The sequence below is a fragment of the Lingula anatina genome, chromosome 1 (assembly GCF_051362555.1).
Source record: "Lingula anatina isolate TDL-2025a chromosome 1, LinAna3.0, whole genome shotgun sequence".
Classification (NCBI taxonomy): domain Eukaryota; kingdom Metazoa; phylum Brachiopoda; class Lingulata; order Lingulida; family Lingulidae; genus Lingula; species Lingula anatina.
The window spans coordinates 49,421,836-49,446,266 of NC_141767.1; the positions used below are offsets into that span (position 1 = coordinate 49,421,836).

At 36.0% G+C, this 24,431-nt stretch overlaps 2 protein-coding genes across 7 annotated transcripts in view; both read left to right on the plus strand.

Annotated features, from left to right (window-relative positions):
• LOC106150460 (focal adhesion kinase 1) overlaps positions 1-15,300 on the plus strand; it is a 31,700-nt gene extending 16,400 nt beyond the window's left edge. For 4 of the 5 annotated variants that reach the window (XM_087000493.1, XM_087000489.1, XM_087000492.1 and 1 more), the window contains exons 5-28: positions 1,289-1,368; positions 1,708-1,825; positions 2,236-2,376; positions 4,190-4,267; positions 4,668-4,884; positions 5,637-5,669; positions 6,142-6,172; positions 6,431-6,483; positions 6,702-6,758; positions 8,045-8,145; positions 8,344-8,428; positions 8,685-8,785; positions 9,090-9,205; positions 9,467-9,567; positions 9,784-9,873; positions 10,207-10,411; positions 10,605-10,684; positions 10,860-10,888; positions 11,208-11,564; positions 12,123-12,260; positions 12,586-12,679; positions 12,838-13,031; positions 13,304-13,384; positions 13,512-15,300. In XM_087000493.1, the coding sequence (XP_086856619.1) occupies positions 1,289-1,368; positions 1,708-1,825; positions 2,236-2,376; positions 4,190-4,267; positions 4,668-4,884; positions 5,637-5,669; positions 6,142-6,172; positions 6,431-6,483; positions 6,702-6,758; positions 8,045-8,145; positions 8,344-8,428; positions 8,685-8,785; positions 9,090-9,205; positions 9,467-9,567; positions 9,784-9,873; positions 10,207-10,411; positions 10,605-10,684; positions 10,860-10,888; positions 11,208-11,564; positions 12,123-12,260; positions 12,586-12,679; positions 12,838-13,031; positions 13,304-13,384; positions 13,512-13,727 (2,796 nt within the window). In that variant the 3' untranslated portion in view covers positions 13,728-15,300. The remainder of the gene's footprint in view (positions 1-1,288; positions 1,369-1,707; positions 1,826-2,235; positions 2,377-4,189; positions 4,268-4,667; positions 4,885-5,636; positions 5,670-6,141; positions 6,173-6,430; positions 6,484-6,701; positions 6,759-8,044; positions 8,146-8,343; positions 8,429-8,684; positions 8,786-9,089; positions 9,206-9,466; positions 9,568-9,783; positions 9,874-10,206; positions 10,412-10,604; positions 10,685-10,859; positions 10,889-11,207; positions 11,565-12,122; positions 12,261-12,585; positions 12,680-12,837; positions 13,032-13,303; positions 13,385-13,511) is intronic. The other variant, XM_087000490.1, reaches the window with a different exon arrangement.
• A 719-nt stretch (positions 15,301-16,019) lies between these two features.
• On the plus strand, positions 16,020-22,472 carry LOC106150418 (PHD finger protein 24). 2 transcript variants are annotated; one of them, XM_013523208.2, is made up of 7 exons: positions 16,020-16,676; positions 18,708-18,893; positions 19,921-19,999; positions 20,450-20,652; positions 21,062-21,183; positions 21,870-21,941; positions 22,176-22,472. In XM_013523208.2, exons 1-7 carry the CDS (start codon positions 16,206-16,208, stop codon positions 22,297-22,299), a joined length of 1,257 nt encoding a protein of 418 aa, XP_013378662.2. In that variant the 5' UTR covers positions 16,020-16,205; the 3' UTR covers positions 22,300-22,472. The 2 variants fall into 2 exon arrangements, with proteins under 2 accessions (XP_013378662.2, XP_013378660.2); XM_013523206.2 differs by having other exon boundaries at positions 16,029-16,676; positions 21,062-21,216.
• The last annotated feature ends 1,959 nt before the right edge of the window (positions 22,473-24,431 follow it).

The following is a 24,431-nucleotide window of genomic DNA, read 5'->3' on the forward strand; positions in this document are numbered from 1 at the left end:
TCTTAATTTTTTTAGGGTAAAAGATCTGTGGAGTGGAAAGTATAGTATATAGGGAGTCATTTCTGATTTTAACCTCTAGAAAGGAAAATTTTGCTTTTTTCTCCATCATTTTGTGTAGAGCAATACATTATTAGAGTTACTTTACAACAGTTTCCACTTCCGTCAGCCACTTATTGTGCATTAGTGAAGTGCATTTAACCAGAACATGAGGGCTCCATTTACTTTAATTCTCTTTTGAACATTTGATTCTGAGGTGCATTGTGCAAGTAAATGAAGGCTGAAAAATTAACCAGCTTATAAATTATAGGACAGAGAGTTTTTTTCATCTAGGTTGAAGGAAATAAAGAGTTAAACCTTTCAGCAAACTTTATCAAAAGGAGGGTTATTTCATTTATGACAAATTGACAATTATATGAAGGTATATGTAGATTGCAGAAAACATTCAGAATTTTCTCCAAAGGTTTTTATGGTACAATTTTGTTGACCCGATTTTCAATTCAATTTGGATGACTGTCATTTTGAATGACAAGATCTGCCTGGATTTTGCCCTAATGGAATGACAAACTTTGCAGTACAACCCTGCTTCACTGTCTGTCATGAATCATTTAAAACATAAAAGACAAAATGTGTTGTTTTGTATTACAAAAAGATGTTGATGCACATGAATATGAAAAGACTGCTTTTCAGTGAGTTGAAAGCAACAAGAAATTTGATATTGTTGTCAGTTTTTGTAGCATTGCATCCAGGTAGTGGATCACTGTCAGATGTACTTAGCACAAGGTCAATCTGGAACTGATTTTTAAAAAATCAGAAAGCGTATCATTTACATCCATTTAAGCCAGTACTTGATGAACTATAGACTCCTGTTTCTATAGACTCCAATTTTTTTATTTCATGAAATGTACCCATTAGTCATAACTGGCAAGCTGTATGGGACAAGTCCTTGGAATATTATTTTAGTAAATTATTTTAATGTGTTCACTTAAATGAATTGGACACCAGCTTGGTATCACTTTGTGTCACATTTTATTTAATGCATCACAATTTTTCACTCGGATGGTAACTGTTCAGCTTTATAGGCAGCTGTTGAATGATTCTTAATGATATAAAGCACTTTCATTTATTCATTGATTCAATTCTTTTGGTAGAACAGACAGAAACTGCATGGCAAAATATCACTCACTATAAAACCCATAAGTTAAATGTGTTTATGACATGTTTTATGGTGTTTTTGAACATGGAAAAGTCATTATTTGTTTTAAATCAAAATTACTTTACTTTTTTCTAGGTTCGCAATGACTATATGAAAAAAATGGCCAGTAATATTGATCCAGATGTTGCTATCAAATTAGGTTGTATTGAGATCAGGTGAGCCCAGGAGACTGAAGTATGCATGAAGGAAGAATTGAGCCATTAGTTTTGAAATGTTGTGATGATTATTTTGAAACCTGGGGTATTTGAGAACAGTTCTATTACTTAATTGATTTGTGCAAAAAGATGATTGTGATTTTTAGTTCAGTTTGGTATGCTGAACATCAAGTTTTGATAAATGAGAATTGTATTCATATCACATTAGAGTTGTCATGTAGGATATGTTGTTAGGAAACATTTGTTGGGTCATTAGATATAGAATTGCAAACTTATTGCTCCTTAAATCTTGACAATTGATTCTCAAAGTTAAATCTCAAAATAAAATTTTCCTTTTAGGCGTTTTTTTAAAGACATGCCTCAGACTGCTCTCGAGAAAAAATCTAATATAGAATACTTAGAGAAAGAGATTGGTTTGAAAAGATTTATGCCCAAGACTGTTTTAGACAGTATGAAGGTAAGTGCATGGGGTTTGTTCGAGTTTTTTATGTCAAATGTCAATATAGGTTTAGATTTGTGATATAGATTTATTGAATTTGAGTTGTGAAAAGATTTATTGTCTGTAGAAGAGGCCTGTGCCAAAGACTGTTTAAAACAAGGTTGTTGATGGTGAATTCCTTCATTTAAGAACCTTGGTGTATGTATAATTGTAGAGATGTGCTGAATTATTAATCAGAAGAAAATTGTCCCATGTTGCATGTTTTGGGGAAAACTTAAATTCCTTATTTTCTTGGAGCTCTCCAGATGCATGTAGTGAGACACTGCTTAAAGAATGAGGCATAGTTTTGCTAGACATTCTTTTTTTTTACATTTATTATTTAAACTTTTATAGAAAATATGCACTATGTGATTTGATTTTTATTTCAGCCAAAAACATTAAGGAAAGCCATTCAACAGAATTTCAAGCAATATGCTCCACTGACTGAAGAGGAATGCATTTTTACATTTTTCGAAACTCTTTTCACTGTACACAAATTTAACCAAGAGAGATTTAAATGTGCTTTGGGGGTATGTATGTTAGTTAGTCTTAACATTTGAATATGATTATTTTCCAGTAATCTATTTGAAATCTTTGGAATTTGTGCAACTTTCAGGTTGTTCATTTCCATTACTCCCATTTCTACATTTTGTCTATATTATTGAAACACTAACTGGGGTAGCGCTAACACTCGCCAATTTAGCCAGATGCTAAAACTGACTTAAATTAGCTAAAGAAAAAGGGCTTGATTTGACTTGTTTTAGCCAAATTATAACCATTTTGATAACAAATTGACAAAAATGTGGTGATTTGGCTAAGCAAAAAAAATTGCTAGCGCTACCCCAGACTAAGCAAGTACTGTTTCTCTTTGAAATTTAGACGTAGAAAATAATAACTCACTCTCTCCCTCTCTCTCTCTCACACACACACACACACACACACACTTGGTTAATTGTACCACCAGCGTAGGCGCTGGCGGTACACATGGTTTTAGTCCCGACCCGTATGTTCCGCCGGCTCCTGCGGCTCCGCCGGCTCCGCCGGCTCCTGCGGCTCCTGCGGCTCCGCCGCCAAGTCACCGTTACCGCTTCTCCTCCTAGACAGTAATGGCCTCCATACCCATCTCTTGGATTTAGGTCACCTATAATCTCAACTCGTTCCACGTAAAATTTGGGCTTTGTCGGTATTGGGGTCTAGGTGTGGCACTCATTGCAATGCACCCTTGTCCAAAAATGGCAAAATTAAATGCTAATTATCTCCCCTACGGAAGGAATTATGGGAAAAATTTCTACAGACAGCTTTCCAAAAGTCATATGTGTAGATTTCAAATATGCCCTTGGATTTGACCTTTGACCTTTATTTCAAGGTCAAATGGGCCAAAATTTTCAAAAAAACAAAATTTTTGCTGAAAAAAAAATTATTTGCGGTCTTATTCAGACACCACACAGACTTAACTAATAATATTAATGGAAAGTGTTACCCTTCAGGTCATCTTTCATCTCCGTGAATTTGGGGTCAATCGGTCTTTTATCTCCAAAACTGGCAGAGATAGGTCCATAGTCTCTATTGAAGTTGAATAGGAAGTCATATACTGGCAATCTACATGTGACCTTAAAATTGACCTTTGACCTACTTTTCACCATGAACTGAACTTTGCAAAATTTGATTCCCTTTTATCTCCAAAACTGGCAGAGATAGGTCCATAGTCTCTATTGAAGTTGAATAGGAAGACATATACTGGCAATCTAAAAGTGACCTTAAAATTGACCTTTGACCTACTTTTCACCATGAACTGAACTTTGCATATTTTGCTTCCCCTTTATCTCCAAAACTGGCAGAGATAGGTCCATAGTTACTATTGAACGTGAATAGGAAGTCATATACTGGCAATCTAAGTGTGACCTTGAAATTGACCTTTGACCTACTTATTATCATGAACTGAACTCTGCTAATTTCTTTCTCTTTTAACTCCAAACCTGGCAGAGATAGGCCCATAGTTACTATTGAAGTTGAATAGGAAGTCATATACTGGCAATTTACTGTGACCTTGGAATTGACCTTTGACCTACCTTACGATGAACTTAACTTTGATTGTACCATTTTTAGTAATATATATATTTTTTGCATATTTTGAAAATTCTTGTTGATTGCATTTTTACAGCTTGTCAAGCACAAGACTGGTGGCTGTGTTCCTTATTTTGTATATGTGGGGGTCTATACGAATGCTCTTGCTCCAGCTGGTGGTACAATATTCGGAGGCGGTATCGCCTCTCTGATCCTCTAGTTATCTTTTAGTTCTTCCATTCTGTAGAGTGATGCAAGATTATACATTTTTCATTACAGTCAAGTTGGAGCATCTCAGTAGAACTTGTAATTGGCCCAGATGTAGGCATCAGTTATCTGACAGAAAAGGCTTCTTCAGTAAGTAGAGAGTGCCAATTAAACTAACACTTAAGACTTATATCAGCTGCCAGAATGGAACTGATTCACACCAAAGGAATTGCAAAATGCGTATTACACTGTGGAATTAAATTAAATTTGCATTTGCCTTTCACCAAGTACTGTTACATCTAGTACTGTGTGTAATAATTATACCATAAATCTATACAAAATTGTTATTTCAGCTTCTAATGAAAGGTAGAGGAGTGCCAACACAACCAGCATATTAAACTAACCTTAAATATATCCAGTGTATAATAGGTTGTCATAAAAACTTTAATTGAATCAAATGCAGAAAACTGTTAAGCTTTTGATGCCAGTTTTTAACATTGAAATGCACCCTTGGGACTTGTCTATAGCAGCTGTTTACTCTTCATTTCAGCCTACACAAATGGCTGAGTTTGCCCAGGTCCAGTCTATCCAGACAGTGTGCAGTGACACAGACTCTAAGGGGTTACTTCAGCTGAAGATAGCTGGTGCAGCAGAACCCCTCACCATTACCTGCCCAACATCCAACACAGCTGAGGACATTGCAGATCTTATAGATGGCTACTGCAGGCTGGTCAATGGCACCAAGGCTTCATTCTGGAAGAGGAAAGGTGAGATCTGAGTATGCTTTGAATTGGATTGATTGTACCATATGTTAGTCATACAGATAATAAATACAGTAGTGTATATGTAGCCTTCTTCGGAAATGTCCTTTTTTATCTCGAAAACTAACCCTTGGTGTGAACTTCAGTTATAACTATATTAATGACTTACACAATAATGAGCATGAAGTAGGGTGAAGCAGTAGAGCATCATCTGATGACATAGTAGAATACTTATTTTTCTTAACTGTATGGAAAATACACAAGTCTCTTGTGATGCAGTAACCAGTTGCATGGGTAAACAAGCATGTTACACAAATATCTAATAGACCATTGATGATAGATTCTCTTTATTTAATCACAGGGTGAAAGGGTATTTCTTTAGGAAATTCAAGACCATTGACAAAGCTGGTGACTTGTCATTTTGTTTAGGCAAATTAATGACTAAAATAGAATTAAGCACTGGAGTAAATCAACTGGAAGTTGCCTTCTGTATTCTCACCCTTTCCACCAATTGCAGATGGTATATATAAGTGTTCTCAGATTGTAAAGAAGATTTAAAGCCTCATAATAGGTATAAGTTATTAAAAAAAACTAATTATGCCATGTTATAAGGCATGTGCTGCTCAATGACACAACCAATTCATGCTTCAAATATCTTAGCACACAACTAACATCACTGTAGACATATAACAATTTAACATTGCTTGTAAGAGTATCTTAGTTCCTTGCCTTAGCAACTTGTTACTTTTCTTTCTAAGCATCTCTAAGGACACAGACCTTGGTATCAGGAGGTGGGTTGCATGAATTTGTGTTGTATCCACTTTCCTTACTAAGCTTCAATAGTTCTGCTGCTAACAGTGTTTGATCCAATATAGTTAATCACATGATTTGGCATTTCAGATATTTGATGCTTTTTATTTTATTTTGGATAATTTTTCAGAATTTTTTAATTTTGGTCTCTTCACAGAACTGCATATATCATAAATTGATAAAGATTATTTTTTTTATCAACAGACAGGTTTGTAACAGAATGAAGTGATTTTGCTTGCACCTTTCAGTTACAGCTTATCTGTTAGCTTTTTAAATCCCTTATATGGTCTTATGATACAAATTTTTGAACTATTATATTGTTCAAAATTTGACTTTTATTTTCAAAATAACTTCTTTGCCTGGTATATATTTGAAAATGCATGCTTTTATGTTTGGTGTTTTTTTGTGAGTCATTCATAACAAATATTCATTTGATACATTTCCTTTTAACAGATGACAGCCTTCCTAAAACCCCAAGGCACAGGTGAGTGATTCAGTCTGTTATTGATATGTTGTACAATTTAGAACCATAAGCTTTTGTGCAGACATAGTTTCCTCAAAATGCTTGCAGCAAACTAAATTTTTTAAGTCTTTATGGTTCTTAGTACTTAAAATGTGTACTAGGAGATTAATTCTCAGTGTTCTTCATACACATTTGATGATTGAAAACTATGTTACCATTTGCCATAAGAATGAATTAAGATCTGTTTAAGTGGTTATTATTCCTAATCTTCTTTTTCAGCGTAAGAAGGACGTCTAGCAGAAAAGGAAACAGTGGCCCAGGAAGTCCCTCAGGTGACTTCTTTTAAAATTTTAGTAGTTTGTGGGTTTTTTGAAAAGCACAACACAAATTGATTTTAGGAGTGCTTAGGAATCCAAAGATAGAAAATGGAATCACTTGACACATTTACCACTAAATTAAAAAATAATATATGTGTTATGTTAAATGTGTGTTTATTAATTATATTTTCATATCATGGATTGAGTTTTAATGAAATATTTCCTGATTGCAGATTTTAGTGATTATGCAGAGATTGTTGAAGAGGATGATGACTACTCAACACCTGGATGTAAGTACCACAGTGGGGCTGCACTGATCCTATAGCATGGTCAGCACTTTCTTAGTAGTGTGGTTCTTGGTGCATATTTGGACACAATAGTATTTTTGCTTTTAGCTATTTTGATATTAAACAAAGTAATGTTCATGTGTTAAATTTTATTGAAGATTTTTCATTTGCTTTAGTCAAAATGGATTTCAGGATTTGGCCAATTTTGAATGAGCCTTCTTATTTTACTAAGCAGCATGACTGAAGAAGCTACACCTCAACCATTCTGTGTATAATTATACTGTCCGAAGAAAGTTGATTTATTTGTAAATAAATGTACAGAAATCTCAGTTACCTACAAATGGATTCTAGGACAATTCCCCCCCCCCCCCCCCCCCCCCCCCCCCCGGACTATTCCCCCCCCCGGACAATTCCCCCCCAGGACAATTCCCCCCCAAGAAATATATATTTATATACAAATATAAAGTAGAAAGTGTAATGTTCAAAACATTTCATCTGTTTTATTAACATTTTTAGTGTGATAATATAACTTCACCATGAAACAAATTATTTTATAACAAATTCCCTTTTCATTGAGTACAAGTACAGGAAGATTTATTAAGTATCTAATGGAAGTATAACCACCTATCCTTCAGGTCAGGTAAAAGTGGGGTAAACAGATGAACAGGTAAACAGATATTTTATAAATATTTTAGTGTGGTGGGTGGTGGTCAAGCAATTAAAAGTGACAAATAGTCACAGGGATACCTGGTTAAGCGAGAAAATCTGTTTACCCCACCTCTCCCTAGAGATGCACCTTGATTCAAGACTTACTGAATCAAGGGGGGGGGGAGAAATAAAGCAATTAAAAGTAACAGTTAATTCATTAAAGGGCTACCTGGATGAGTGAGATCATCTGTTTACCCCTCCTTTACCTGGAGATATATATTCTTTGATCAGATTTTTAATAAAATGTTCTGTACTTCTATCTCGAAAATTTCATGTACTTGAACTCCAAGAAAATAAATTGTTTAATAGAATTAATATTATCTATCCTTGATTTGCATCATCACACTAAGAAATATTCAAAAATGGATGAAAAGAACTTTGAACTTTGTATTCTTTACTTTATATTTGTATATAAATATATATATTCTTCGGGGGGGGGGGGGGGAATTATCCTGATACCCTACAAATGTTGTTCCCGTAGTTGCTGTTTTGAACACTTATGATATTTATTGATTAGAAATTGAAAAGTCATGTTTTTATACAGTATTATAGCATTTTTATATATATTTAAAATTTTTCAGCCAAAGAGGACTGGGAAATATCAAGAGACCATTTTGACCTTGGAGAAATTTTAGGAGAAGGTCAATTTGGAGATGTCCATAAAGGAAAATACAAAGACAAGGTAAATTTCTGACAGTGAATTTAGCATAAAGTCGCTGTAAGAGTTTATAAATTCCTTCAAATTATCCTAAAAGTTATGGAAATTGATAATAAGTATAATTTAGATTGAAGCATTTAATTCTTTTGTATAATATGTAGATCCACCTCATCATGAACAGATGCTTTGAAAACTGTAACAGAAATGTGATTGTTCCTACAGGACAACCAGGTCATTCCAGTGGCAATTAAAACGTGCAAAATAGACAATGAAGACTGTATGGCTGAAAAGTTTTTGGAAGAAGCATGTAAGTTTTTCTACCAACTTGTAGACAAATTTTGTTAGAGAAATGATATAATAACAGACTTCCAAGTACAACTTTTTAACAACTAAGCATTTTTGAAAAAGTTTCTATAGGGAATCTCTCACAAAGGCAATGTATATAATGACTGCCATGATGATACATTTGTAGGAAATGGAAGTCAGAAGCATTACTATGTTTTGAATAGTTCTGGTGCCATTTTATGATGGTGTTTTGTAATTTCTTTCTTTGTATATTATAGACATCATGCAGCAATTTGATCACCCCCATATAGTTAAGTTAATAGGAATATGCTCAGAAAGTCCTATATGGATTGTAATGGAACTGGCCAAACATGGGGAGGTAAGGGCTAGTGTGATTTTTTCTAGCTCATTTGGTATTTGATAAAACTGATCTAATGTTGACAAATAGATACATAGGGTCTCCTATAGTGGAAGCTTTCCTGAAGACTTCATGCAGCATTTTGTTGAATAAATATTTCTCTATTCATTAGGTTAAGAAAATATGTTTGAAAATGTGCTTAATGCGGACTTGTATTTAAAATGTATGAATAATTTACAGCCAGGAGTAATAATAATATATTGAATAAAATAAATTTGAATACTGGAATATTTGTTGTAACAGAAAAAAACTTGCTGTCTTCCAGATGCGTGCTTACCTACAAAGTAACAAGCACATGTTGAGTCTAGCTACTCTGATCATGTATGCCTACCAGCTCAGTACTGCACTGTCTTACCTGGAAAGTAAAAAGTTTGTACACAGGTAAGTCAGGTATTGTTTACAATGTATGCCTGTTCTTAAGAAGTGTTGCCTTACCAGAAGAGCAAAAAGGTTTGTGAACAGTAAAAGCAGTGACATTTCATTTTGTTGTGTATTGGAAGCTTGTGAAAGAAAGGTATAACACACCTAAAATTTTCGGGATAATGATGAATAAAAATGTTTTCTTTTTCACAGATTACATGACCATGTTCAACAATTGGTGTTTTTTAGTGCATAATTATAATGGATTTATTTCTGTCACAGAGACATAGCAGCCAGGAATGTGCTAGTGTCAGCTCCAGACTGTGTTAAGTTAGGAGACTTTGGTCTGTCCAGATGGGTGGAGGAGCAGAGTTATTATAAAGGTAAGACCTTATGAGATTTAAGTGGAATTCAAATATGCTGACTTATTTTCATTGTTGATGCTCTGCTTCATGTTTCAAGGTTTTTGGCAACATTTTTCTTTGACATTGTTATATCTTTTTTTCTTTACAAATACTTGTTTTATGAACTGTATAAATTTTGTGAGACACAAGGAAATGTAGGATGATGATATAGTATGAGACTTGTGTTATTTCAAGCTTCCAAAGGCAAACTGCCCATCAAGTGGATGGCTCCAGAGTCTATCAACTTTAGAAGATTCACTACTGCTAGTGATGTATGGATGTTTGGTAAGACATAATGCTGAATTTTAAGAATTTGTATGTTAGGAATCATTATATCTAATCTTAACCAGACTTTGAAAGAGTACTGGTTGGAAATATAATCTGATGGCGTCACAATTAATGCTGCAACTCTCGCCAATATGTACAAATTTTTCTCACATTTCCAAATAGTCCCCACCATAGTATTTGTCCCCTCTTTTAATTTAATCCCCTCCTTACTACAAATAAGAGTTATAAAAATAAAATGCATCATTTTTCCTTCTGTAGTCTATTTGCTGAAATAAAAGGTGTGAAAAACTTAATCTATATATTTTATATGCACAAGTGTTTGTATTTCAGGTGTGTGTATGTGGGAGATCTTGATGTATGGAGTGAAGCCATTTCAAGGAGTGAAGAACAATGATGTGATTGGGAAGATAGAAGCTGGAGAGAGGCTGGCTCTCCCCCATGGCTGTCCACCTGCCCTCTATAACCTGATGTGCACATGCTGGGCATATGAACCATCTGGAAGGCTCAACTTTACAGATGTCCGCAATATTTTACAGTAAGTGATTTTTTATACCAAAGAAGTATTTGATGGGTTCACAAATTGCACAATTTCTTACAGTGGCAAAGTAAATACTATTGCCTCAAGGCTGTTCTTGTTTATGTTTGAGTATTGGATACTCCTGTGTATAGAGCAATTGGATACTCCGTCTCCTTACATATTAGAAAGAAAAATGATATCTTACCTGTAGGGGTATATTAGAAGAGGAACGTCAGCGAGAGCAGGAACAGATGCACAGAGATAACAGAAGAGTGCAGGCCATGTCATGGGGTATGTAGTCATTATGAAGAATGTCAAGTTGTAAGCAATCTGAATACATTGAATTATATTTTTGTACTCCATTTTAGTAGACAAATGATATGCTATTGTTATTTGGGTTAATTAGATTAGTAATTGCTGTTTTTCTATAGTTTTGATGCAGTTTGTATTTTTTTCAATCTGACAGGTAATGACTTGGATGAACCTCCACCAAAGGTAAGTCAGCAAGCAAGGAATATGGCTTCAATTACAATGGACAATTGCTTTTTAGTTGCAGAAAAAAATGATAGACTTTTGATATTTATACCTTAAAGATTTTTGCCTTATCATGCTGCAATTTACATTTGATAGACCACATGCATGATCATTCTCTGTTTGTAAATATCACCATTAGTTTTGAAAACTAGCATGAAGAATGAAGATAATAGTATGTTTAGATGATGAATGGTGTCACCAGCTAGTTAAGCAGTACTGTGCTAGCTTGTGTGTGTGTATATAATACATGTATGTATGTTATCGTTGTGTGCACTTTCAGCCGGCCAGACCCCAATACCCAGTTACAGTGGACAGACAGGTCTCACCAACCAGCGGTTCATCACCAAACTTGAGTTTTGAAAACTCCCAGAACTCCCCCTCACACTTGCAGCAGCAGCCACAATCCACTTATAACACAGTCACCCTGGCCTCCTCTGTTGTCAACCCATATAGCACAACCCGTGTCACTGGGGCCGCTCACAGTAGTAGTTTTCCTAACATTCCACAAAGTTATGCAAGGACTGCAGCACAGGCCACAGAACTTACTTCACATGGACACTATCAGGTGCCATCTCCAAGAAATTCTTTTGTCCAAGTGTCTGGGACATCGTCACCAAAAAGGCCACTTAGTGTTCATGTACGTATTATACTGAATTGAAAATAGACCTTAGAAAGTTAAGCCTAATTTGATTTTAGCCTTATTAACACTTCATTTGTCTTGTCAGATGTGATATTGTCATTCAGAGTTAGTTAGCATCAAATGCTGTTAAGAACATGAATTGAGAATTTTGCAAGAGTTGGCATTTTGGAATGTTTGCTAGATGGCAGAATGCAAAATTATTTAAACTTGGTGCATTTTATTACACATGAAATATTCTAACCTGTTGTGGTGGTACCACATGGTTGTCAAATCATCTAAGTATACATTATATGGGGGAAATATTTACCAGTCTTGTTGCCCATATATTTATTGTTTGGCAAAGATATGGAAAATAAAAACACTACATGTTCATCAAATTTTTACCGTTTTACTTTGAAGAAACACATTACTGGACACTGCACATCTTCAAAACATTATAATTATTCAAAATTATAATTGATAGGCTTTGTTTAATTTCTACTACATGCTTTCACTTTGACAATAACTGCAGACAGTTTCATCATGTCACTGCTGTTCTTCATAATTGTATTGTAGGAGAGGGAAGAAATTGAGCGGCATAACTTATTGGAACAACAGAAGATGGCAGAGTTAGAAAAAACACTTATAGAAGAGCAACTAAAGCAGCAAAAGATGGAATCAGAGGAGGACTCAAGGTGGTTGAGTCAGCAAGTGGTATGTGTTTTCAGTACTTCAATGGACCATGTACTGATAAATGTACAGGCAATCATATGTCACTTAGTACCAGACTTATACCACATGTGGCTGAAGATACTGTGACATATGGCCGCTTTCAGTAGTAATAAACTATTAAAAAAGTTCCAAACAACCAGTCAGATTCTCTGTTGAGAAGACCAGTATTTGATTTTGATTAGAATTATAAGATTAATCTATGTCATTTTTTTGTTACCTTGATGACATCTTTGACACTTAAAACATTTTTATAAAAAGGGCAACTATTTTTTTAGATCTAAGACAAATATTTTTTCTGCATTTTCAGGGAAAGAATGGAGAAAAATTACCAAAAACAGAAAAAAGGCAGCCGTCTTCTAGCAGGTCATCGGTGTCTGGAGGCAGCCGAGGTCCTAGCCCTGGTTAGTAAACTTAATACACTACAATCGATACTTTATAAAAATTACTTATTGTTTAAATTGTTACTTTTTGCTTTTGCTCTTTCTCACAAAAAAAAAAAAAGAAGAAAAATGTGATATGTGGTGAAATCTTGTATATCTTGTATTGATATCCGTTTCAGTGGTAGGCAGCAGTAGTGACCAGAGTGATACAGGAGCAGATCAGGCCATGGGCAGCTCAACTTTACCTTACATAGAACTGGACAGAACAGATGACCAGGTTTATGCCAGTACAACAAGTGTGGTGCGTGCTGTAATGGACATGTCACGTCAAATACCTCTGGCATCACCTGAGGAGTATGTGGAATTAGTAAAGGTATGGACATTTTCACCTGATGTTTGACTAATTATATCAAAGAAAAATAAGTGTTTTTGTATAAAGATCAACTTGCTATACTAGAAGAGCTAGCAAGCTGAGCAAAAGTTTGATTTGTAAGTGCAAAATACTTGTCATAATTAGGTCATGTTGAAAGAAGACATTATATTGTTTCAACTTTCCTTTTTTAAGCACTAAGAGGATTTTTTAACCCTTTATCCCTCACCATTTTAAGAACTGCTTCTTCCATCTTGTAATGTTGACCCTTTCAGGGTGTGGGTCTGGAGCTGAGGAAACTTGTTGTCAGTGTGGATGAACTAGTGCCACATTTACCTGACAATACACACACACAGGTGAGACAAAGTTCCCCCCAAAATAAAACTGTAAGTTTTGAGTATAGTGTCCACTGTAATGATAAAAATGCTGTTATAATGGCGGGTATTGAAAGCTTGTTTTCTAATTTCATGTCTTTAAATTTAGATTGAAATGGCCAACAAAGTCCTGAGTTCTGATATGGCTGGTCTGATCCATGCAATGAAGCTTGCCCAGCAGTACAGTCTGACCACCATGGATGGGGAGTATAGGAAGGCTCTACTGAAGTCTGCTCATGCTCTGGCCATGGACTCCAAACAATTACTGGACACTGTAGATTTTGCAAGAATGGAGGCCCAGCAGCATGCAGAGCATGGGACTTGATAGCTGGAAGGCTAGCTTTTATTTTTATTTACTTTTTTTTTTTACTGTAGAATTTCGGTTATTCAAGATGCCATATAAGAATGTCAAAGAAGCGAAGAGAGAAATACCAGGGAGGAAATGGAATGTTGAAGGAAATTATCAATGCGGAAGTAATAGTGCTGCAGTTCCTGTAATTCTTACAAGATTCTTGAAAATATGGCAAATTTCCCAGTGCAAGTCAACGGTCGCAAGATTGAGCAATTTGGCTATCTTTCAAGCTTTTGCTATTCATTAATGTGCTTACTATGCAGCTGTAGTAAAAATGTTAACCACTTGTTTTGGTTATTTTCAATTTGAGAATTTTTTTCATTCTTAGTATATCTGTATTTTATTTGGAATAAGAATTAATTACTTCCAAAAGAATTACATAATTAATACTTCAAGTAGTGCTCATTTGTTGATGATATTGCCACTTCTTGTATATTAGTAGCTGCTGGACAGCTTTTAGTCGTTCAAATGTTGTCCATCAATTTCTTTTTAGGATAATTTTCAGATTAACTTATCATAAGAAATGATACATTATTATACTTTTCACAAAATCTCAAGAAAAATAAGCCAAAGTAGGTTTTTAATTATTTTACTAAGTAGTGTGTGGCTCCAAGTTGACCCTTGTCGCCTTCTCTCTCCTGTGATTTTCGTTTTATATACATGTATAATATTGATTTACTGTGAACGTAATGTACAAGCGTGTTCACAAGCTTTGTCAGAAATAGATATGTATAATACTTTTATATAGTATGAAATATGTAATAAGAGTTTGTATGTAAACTGTTAATATGATAGCTTATAAAGAGAAAGGGGTGCTTAATATGCCGTGTTGTGCAATCTACGCAATACTCACTCGCTGCAATTGTCGCAATTGTGACGTCCGTATGACCTCACAGAAACACAGATGAAGCCTTTGAGGTGTGTAGCCGGGGCCGTAGGGAAGCGGTAGGTGTGCAGCTCCATGTCTCTCACGACCTGCCAGGTTAGATTAGCAATACCATCCTCATTCACTTAGAATTTATATGCAGGTTTTCTGTGGATGTGCAACCAGGCACAGCAAACTACTAAAATGAAAATTGACTTTGTCTTCCTGTGTGTCATGAATAATCAAACTTCAGTGACCTGGACTTGCTCTTAAAACACTGTGTATGGCCCTGGGCTGAATTTGAAAGTTAAACATTGATTTTTATGATACGTGTGTACATCTGAAGTAGTTCTTGGAAATTCTTTCAATACTGATAATATTCATTTCTAAGCATATTGTATAGGTTATGGATCGGTGAGAAGTTACTTAGTACATTGGCTTTCGTGCATTTTTATTTCCTGTTTTTGAGTTAAAGAAAATGTGTTAAGCCACACACACACACACATACATACACACATATATATATAGCAGTTGTGTATATATATCACATTGTAACATATGTAAATATGGAGCCATATTGATCACCTCGCGATTTGTACATGAAATGATTAATCAGTTCTTAGTAAAGTTGATACCTGTAACTGTTTAACCAGGCCATCAAAATAAATTCATTGAATCATTTGTTTTGTTGTTAAAACATTTCCATTGAGTGAGTAAATGATAAGAATAACATAGCGCTTGACCTTCGCGCGTCAATAAACCACACTATACGTGAATTACCATACGTTGATAATGTGTAGAACGTGTTTTTTCTATGCAACTGAGAGATCGATTTCGCAACTTCAATGTGTATATATTATAATTGGAGATGAAAGTACGCAATGCAAAAGCCTGCAAAACATTCCACTACTTGTACCTGATAAGGTTGGATTAAAAAATTTAAGTGAAGCGTTGTGAAAAGAAGTGAATGAAAATTATGACCGTTAGTGGTGAGAAACTGCGTACTTTCATAAAATGTATAAATAGAAATCTGGTTATTACTATTATTTTGGTAATTTTATCTTAATACATAAATCAGTTCTGTACTTGGAAATTTTTTAACCAAAAGATTTTTGCCTCGGGCAAAAAAGCTATATAAGTCAGCTGGCTGACTAAATGGCTTTTACGTCAGATGCAAATGGTCGACCAACTCAAATTCAATTTACTTCGTCTATAGCTCCTTATATTTGTAGCATCTAAGTCAAATAATTTGCTTTGCCGATAGTTGTATATATATATTTTATTGGGAGGGAGGCGCGCCGAAATCTAAGTCGTCACGCGTAATTTACTGCCCCTGCATTGGGTAAAAGTGTTTGCAAACAAATGACGCTAGTTTCCGTGCCACAATATGTGAAATGTTTGTTTAGTAAGACGTTTATATTTAAGGGTGAGTATTGTGGTTACCTGTCGTCATTACTAAGCTGTCTGCGCCTCATCACACCAACAACAGGATGTTATCTTCAGATCAATACAACGTTTTGATCGCCACCTCGTTTACAACGCTATAAAGATAACCACATCGTTTTATCAAGACCAGGTCTGGAACAATGGGGAGCGGTGCTTCAAAGAAGACCAAATCGTCGAAATTTAAGCAGAACGCGCTGCTGGTGTCGGGGCTGGCAGCCGCGTCTACGCGGTCCTTGCATGAAGCTGTCACCGACATCACTCAGGTGTCGCAAGGTTCAGATTCTGACCACGAGCAAGCACACACGAAGGACGTCGGTGTGGTTGACACACCACTCGTCAGTACCGCTTCCACTGACATGGATATCAACAGACAATTTTCAGAGGAGAGTCACAGAGTCTCCCTGACATACACTGACACATCGTCAGCGTGGGAACAACTCAGGCAAGGTACTTGCGCTGATATTGATACGCTCCCTCAAACAAAATTTACAGTGAAAAAATCATATACGCCTTTAAAAAGGCAGCGGACGGTTGACGAGGATGATAATGAGGCATATGATATACCGTACGACAAATTCCTTGGCAGTAAACCGTTAGGGGACGTTAAAGAGGTAGTCTAATCTCTCTCTCTCTCTCTCTCTCTCTCTCTTGCTACTTTTTTAGTGCTGTATCACACGCAAGTGCCAGAAGTGCACATTTTATGTATAAGATCACATCCTAACGGAAAGTTCATGCTTAACCGTAGACGTTGGTCTCGCATTACCCTCTACCAGGACCACAGATTGAATTTTCACCAGCTATTAACAGATATGTCTCTGGTTAAATAGATGGCTAATCTTTGTACTGTTCACCTCAGCAAAAATGTCCACAGAATAATAACGGCGGCCCTGGTAGAGGGTAGTCTCACATGTTGTGTTGGGATAAGATTGCATTCTTAAGCTTGAAACTTATCTCCTGAACGAGGGGGCAATAAAGATTTGTTGCTCTTAACGGCAAAATCCACTCAAATATCACCTTTACGACAGTGATAAAATTCTGACATAATGTTCACTGTAAGTATATGGTGTTAACGCTTAAATATTTCTCAGTGGAAGTGACGATTTTTTGAACATTCTAAAATGTTTTGTTCTGCAAAAATAATGTGTTAATAGGAAACAGACATGTTTTTGGAGGATGATAACTTGTATATCTTTGGTGAGACAAACCATCCATGTACAATGGAATACAAAAAGATAAGAATCAATACAAATCATAAAAATACAATTTATTTCAATGCGCGCTAGCCGGAATGTCTATATAATTTATCCATATTTGATGAAAAATTCAGACAATTCCCACATTTAAGGGGGCCACACAAGTCTGATCTCACGGCAATGAATTTTGATTCACGACTCGAACTGTAGTAAGGTCAGAGGAAATCGATAAAGAATACATCAAATTTACTAAACTTAGAGTCGCCCTTTGGATGTGTGTTAAATATATCGAAATTAAAAAAAGCGGTAAGATTTCTGTCTCGGGCCAAAAATAATAATACTGATCAACCACGAAAGATTAACCTTTGCGCAACCACACTCATCAAGCATCGAGTGATTTGTGTCTGCTTTATTAATGCCACACGAAAACAATATCTCTTCTCATGCGCTTAGTTTATGCACTATTTGAAATAAACTTGAGATAGAAAGCTGTTCCGAGCTGTGGGCGTATGAATACGACTGCAAGATCGAACAAAAACGGTATTCGTGGAATACAATGGTGTTTGACCTAACGCATGCTCCACAGCGACCTCAACAAAATTGACATTAAGATCAGGTAATGCAAACACATCTAAAGAACCCTGTTGTCCTACGTTTGTATGATCACCAACCGTTACTAAGTACTATGTCAAGTAGTCGATGGTCATTTTTCTATTACAATTCCATTATTAAATCAAATATGCTTCAGGGAAATTACGTGTACTAAATAAGTCTGAAACTAGCCACACATTCAAGCTCTTGATTTTCTGCTTAAATATTACGCTGAAAGTGATGACGAGTGTTATTCAACTGAGAGTTTAATTCACCGAGTATATTAGCTTACAAAACAAATATTAAAGCGCAACCCGCTCAAGAGAAATGCAGTAGTAATACCCAATAGTCAGTACATGCTTTTGAATATTGAGAAATCAACTTGTGAAAAGGAGTAAATGTAATTTTACCTAACTGTATATCTATGGCATACGCAGTAACATTGGTATAAGAAGTAACTCATTTCTTCACCCACACTGAAAAAAATATCTCAAAATTAATACAAAATGACAGTGCTAACCCGAAATCAGATTGATGTATATATAAAATGACAGTTCAAACCCGAAAGCCATGACCTTAAAATGTCTTAAAAGCGATCGTATTTGAAGTAGAATCATTACGTTTCATATAAATGCGATTAACACTTTCAGACAAACATACTTAAACGTGGGTAAATAGGCGTTGACAGCTTGGCTAGGGAGGTCAATGCAGCGATCAACGCTATTGAATTTCATAAATGAAATCAAGCTGCTTTAACCCTCTATTGCGCGTTCTTTTTCTAACATCCTAGGCCCTCTGTAATGTAAATCAAGATAATGATTCACCAACCCATTATTTCTTTTATTTCTTGTTAACCAGGAACAGACAATCACTTGCTCACTGTGCCGCAGCGATAACATTGACAATGCATTGTACAAATGTCGCATTTGTGCTAGACACTTTCACGAACGATGTCTACAGAAAATTGGTTTCTGTCAGGACGAAGAATCATTGACACAACTTCATAAAGCAAAAACCAAAGTGGGATGGAGCTGTCACGAATGTGTGAGTATTTTTTTATCTTTTGGGGCCGGTGTCATGTACCAGAAAGTCCCCCGTGACAGAGAGTCCGCTTTCTATTATTTTGTACAGGTGAGCCTCGCCCTAGATTTTGACCCACTTGGGCCAAACTAACCCTAACCATTATAACTGGATGGAGGGCGGACTTTCTGTCGCACGGACCCTCAGTTTCGTGACACTGGGCATTTGGGTCCATTTTTCTAAAATGTAGTTGGTGTTCCCTTTCTTTTAGCCACGTTCCATATTTACGGTCCAAATCTATTTCGTATGGTCTTAATCAGTATTTACCAGTTTGATTAATTTATTTATTTACTTTTAAGGCACTCGTTCAATATCGTTTATGGATTCATTTACAAAGTCCGTTCCTAATTTGTTTTTAGTATCTTAACAAAAGATATTCATATTGTTCTATATTTTTCTGTTATATGGGTAAAGTACCAAAGACAAACGTAAAGGCAAAAGGCAGTGCGGCCAATGAATAGGAGGCACTGTGGCCTCAATGCCTTGAGAGAAGACTTACAGGAAAATCATTATGTTTCATAGATATGGTTCCTGTGTTCTCTACCAGTACACTACAGTGCTTCAATTGTACTTTTCCCACGCATAACTATTAATCGTGCGAAGTACTAAGCACAGGAACTAGAACCAAACCGATAGCTATTTTTGTAGGTGCAGACTGGTACAAAAATAGAACCAATCAATCAGTTAGGAAAAATTTTAGAATTTCTGGAGCAGTTCTAACGAGGCCATTATTATCCTTTAATTGCCGTTAGAATGTGGTGTTCTAAATGTACTTGCGCATGTAAAATGGAGATGAAGCTAATAAACCCGGAAAACAAGCATGCCCCAGCTATTGAACAATTTCTGACACAAACATCTGTTTCTAATGTAATTTTTAATTGGGAGATGAATACGTTTGGTTTAAAATCTGAATAGTATTATTTGTCTGAAGTGTGCTGATGATATATTTTATTATGTTCTCAAAAACGTTGCTAATATGTGCCTTTTACAGGACAATTTAAACAATATACTAACAGAGGAAGAGCAAGTCGAATTGATAGAAAATTTCGAAAAATGCGATGTGAATATGGGTGAGTCTGATTTTTTAATTGACAAATTTAAATGTTAAATAATTTATCCAAAGTCTATGGTAGGTCACATATACTGATATAGCCGAGACTGTTTTTCTCCAGTATGAGCTGAGAGCAGACAAAACATGTTTTCTGTTGATATAAGATAAAGTGATTGTGAAGAAATGTGTTAGATGTACATCATACTTGCCACACCTATAACACATTCTAAAACAATTGCCTTTTCTCTTAAAATGGCAATCATTAGATTAAAATTGAAATAACTATAACTGCATCATATATTGCACAACAATATAGATCTTCATTAATCAGATAACGTATACCCAGAACTCTTAACGTCAACATTCTGTTTACCATTTTCCACGTATAACCAAATTTGATAAGTAAAAATGCATGAAAGAGTTAGTTTTAAAAATATAAGTGCATTCCGTATGTTTCCGTTGTTCGCAGATGCCACCATTTCGGTAGAGGAGTATTTAGACTACAAACAGAAGGAGTACCTGGCGCTGTTCCACACTCCCATGCCCAAAGAAGAAGAAGACCTTGAGAAGACGAAGTTTCGACACATGGACACAGACGGCACTGGGACCATCGACTGGTGGGAGTTTCTTAATTATGAGACCATCAGACTGTTGGAGAGAACTAGGACCAAAGTGAGTGATAATATCACTCTGTCTTGATTTGATGAGAGAAGCTGTCTTATTCTGCCAAGAGAATTCAGTTTAAAACTACATTTTGTTAACTCCTTAGTTATCATCGCGCTGCAGTCCGGATGGCCTCCTATTTATCTTCATATCTAGAATTTGGATCATTATCCAGCATGTGGACAGTCTAAAAATTATCACGGTGTATGTTGTGTGTACATAAACAGAGATTTTGGGCACATAAGCCCACTCCTTTACTTGACAGAATCATCCAAAATTTCAAACCATAGATTTGTGTTCCAAAACCTTTTTAAAGAAGTATAGCTCATTTTCTGAAAAATACAGTTCAGTATTATGAAAGTCTAAATGACGAAAATATAATATTGCAAATTGAGAAGGTGGTATCGTTTTGTTGCAGAACGCCCTACTCCGCCTACTTACTCCCAGTGAGATTGACACTGCCAGAGAAGCGTTTAGTCAATTTGACTTAGATGGCGACGGCTTGATAACTGAAGTGGAGGCAAAGAAAGCATTCTCCAGGTGGTACAATCATGTGACTCCGAACGCTAACGGGTAACTTCTTCTTCCTAGTCGTACTCGTTGTCTTCACTATCATCGTCATCACCGTCATCGATTATATCTCCATTTCCTTCACTAGCTACAGCGAAAACATACAGGTTTCTCTTGGTATCTTTTCACAAGTTGTCAGTCATGTCGGTCCCTAGGTGCTGACATCTATGTGTAGATTAAGGTTTAAATCCATTGTATGTAATTCAGATCTATGCACTTTCAAAGCAATCGTTATTAATTTAGAATATTTCGTGAGGTGCGATGTAGGTAGCTATAGTAACCGCTGGTTTCTTTTTTCTAAGAATTTCCAAATAGGTGAACTTCTAGATAAGTTAGGAGGTTGTCGCACGGCTGTATTTGATTTTATGTAGGAGAACGTACAGAAGACCAAAGTCACTCAAGGCTGTGTCTATCCCAAGTGAAATCAGATCAAACTTTCCCGATAATGAAGACTGCTAACCGACGAAAATGAACCGGAGACTTATGATTCACACTTGACGTATATTTGGTTAACAATTTAGATTATCCACTCAAAAAAGATCAGTTGCTGCGTATTGCGGAAATATTTGATTGCTTGGGCTTACTGTTCCATGAAAATGGAGTTGGAGTTCTGGAAATTATTTTGGAAATCTATAGCTTCGTTTACCCTTCTTCAGGTTGCCGAACAAGGCATTCCTCATCAAGAACAGAACAAAACATATCATGGATGCAGACGCCGATAATAGCGGGTGTGTACATCATAATTTTTGTAGTCTATAATCTAACTATTCTTTTCATTTTTTATCCTTGTCTGTATGTGAAAAAGAGTAACACCAGAATGCTTCTTATTTAAAGACGTCTCTCAGGTTGAACATAAAAAAAGATCAAAGCATGTACCGACAAGCAAAAAATGAAATGCTGTCCATGTTTACTTTTCTTCCCAAAATTCCTGGCAAAAGACCTTTAAAGTTTATTCATTTCAGGAACGTTTCATGGACGGAATTTTTGAAACAGCGTGCTATTGTGATGCTAGCAGCGAGACCAAACAAGGCTGTGAAACACTTGGGCAACAGCGCCGTCATGGACACAGAAGACGACATGGACTGATAAATTTGATTAAAAAAATAAATCATGTAATATCAGAAGCAGATTTTACTGTCATTTATATATCAGTATATCAGTATGCCATAATGCCATATCGAGGATGATGCACCATTGAAATTTTCTAGACATGATTAAAAAACGTTTTGTAAAATGTATTAAAAAAACCCCTCAAAACATCTTTATTGCCAAACGCCCTGTGTAGAATCATCAAAAAGAAAATGAGCAGGTTGGTTGACAGCAGGCATCACAAAGCATTATAATTATTCAGATAGGTCTTCATGCAGGTTGGATAACGCACTTTCGAACTGAAATAGTTTTTTATTAATATTCCCATAGCTACAATTCAGGCGAAGGACTGTCGGGGAATTAAGATATCAACCTTACACCTTCCCACAACCTTGTTTGCAGACTATACCCAGTCTTATCTCTCTACATACTTGAACTGATCTTGTGGAGGTTTTAAATTAATATACTTTAATTATCTGGAAAGGTTCTGAAATACGTAAGCAAATCGAAAATAGAGAAGCTACGTCATGTTACTTCATTCTGAAAGGCTTATTTCCACTGGGAATTATCATGGCCTGTTGTCGATATCGTAACTCGACTGGAATCTGAGACATGCCAAATACTTCTCTTAAATTATCCCCAAAAAGGGCAATCTTATAAGCATAGGACAAGGATTTAGATAAAGACGAACTGAGTTCATCTTCACTGAAATTACATGCGTGGTGATCGAAAACTGCGACAAGTGATATAGTTGAATGAGTACCAAATAAAGGGCCATCAAATCTGCATTGCGTGTGTGCAGCTATCCAATTAATTGCACACACTGTCAATCAATAAATTCTTGGTAATAGGAATATAGGCTGACCAAGGAAAAAAACATGTAAACCTCTAGTCAGTGATCAGGGCCTCCTTGGCTTGGGTCATTAATAATGGGAATTAACGGAATTCACGTGGTTTTCAATCATTCTACTTTCGACAATCGCCTTAGGGGCGGCGATCGATGATTGGGTTAAAGGACCCATGGACAGAGAGTTTAAAATGAATAATTACCCTTTTGATACATTCTTATTCTGGATTTATGGCTCTTCATTACTTCATAGATTCTAGTCATTTATGAGACTGCCAACTGATTGAAAGTATTTTTTCCCCGTTGGATAGTAAGATTTGATACCCGTGCGTTGGGTTTGTACTTTACTTCCTCTCTCACTGGGGAGATGCAGTGATTGAGCGACCGAGGTTATCCTGTGCGCACCGGAGCCGAACGAGAAGCCAAAACAAGTCGCATTGATTTCCTCAGAAGGTCTTTTACCAGAGCAATTTTTTAAAAGTTATTTATCAAACCAAGGATGAAAGGATAAAATTTTCTGGCGCTATGGTTGTATCATTTCGATTACAACTATCCGTGATTACACAGCTTCATCGCGCACGGGCTTGCTGTTGGAGTTTAATAATCCACAAAAATGTTACTATTTCTAAACTAATCAGCTATGGATCTGTGTTATGATGGAACAACGATGCCAGATGAACAGAACTTTACCGCAAATATTTCAGGAAATGGAACACTCAGTCAACACACACTTACGGAAAAAGAGAAGGGCGCCTTCATATACATAATAGTGGTGCTACTCTTTTACTCTTTTGGTGTAGTTCTAGGAATCATAAATTACCTTAAAAAAGAGAAACGTGAAATTGAAGAGGAGAAGTTATTTGATGATTATCTCTTGATAAAGAGCGACCCAGAGCGAGCCATTCGTTCCCAGCGAGTTCATCGCGTATCCCTGAAATTACAGCGCTATGATAACCGACAAAGTTCTATTAATTCTTTACCACGGGTCAGGACAGAGTTAACATTTTCACCTTCGTTCCCAACTTTACAGACAATACAAGAACATGAGTCAGACGGTATGCTGTATCATCTGGAAGATGCCCCAAACACTTTAGATTACTCTCAAGAAGACATATATATACCGAAAGAATCCCAGTCGCCTAACCATATGACAAATAACCTTAATGCAACGTTAATGCCTTTGACGTAAATCTTACATCATAATCTGCACTGGATTACTGGACCCTTCAGATATCAGATGATATATAATGCCACGGAGGTTTAAAAGAAAATTAATTTTGCG

Excerpts from the sequence above, each read along its gene's own strand:
- LOC106150418 (XM_013523206.2), top strand. The coding sequence starts at position 16,206 with ATGGGGAGCGGTGCTTCAAAGAAGACCAAATCGTCGAAATTTAAGCAG. Across the intron at positions 16,677-18,707 it reads CGTTAGGGGACGTTAAAGAG|GAACAGACAATCACTTGCTC; the intron begins GTAGTCTAATCT and ends CTTGTTAACCAG. Across the intron at positions 18,894-19,920 it reads GATGGAGCTGTCACGAATGT|GACAATTTAAACAATATACT; the intron begins GTGAGTATTTTT and ends TGCCTTTTACAG.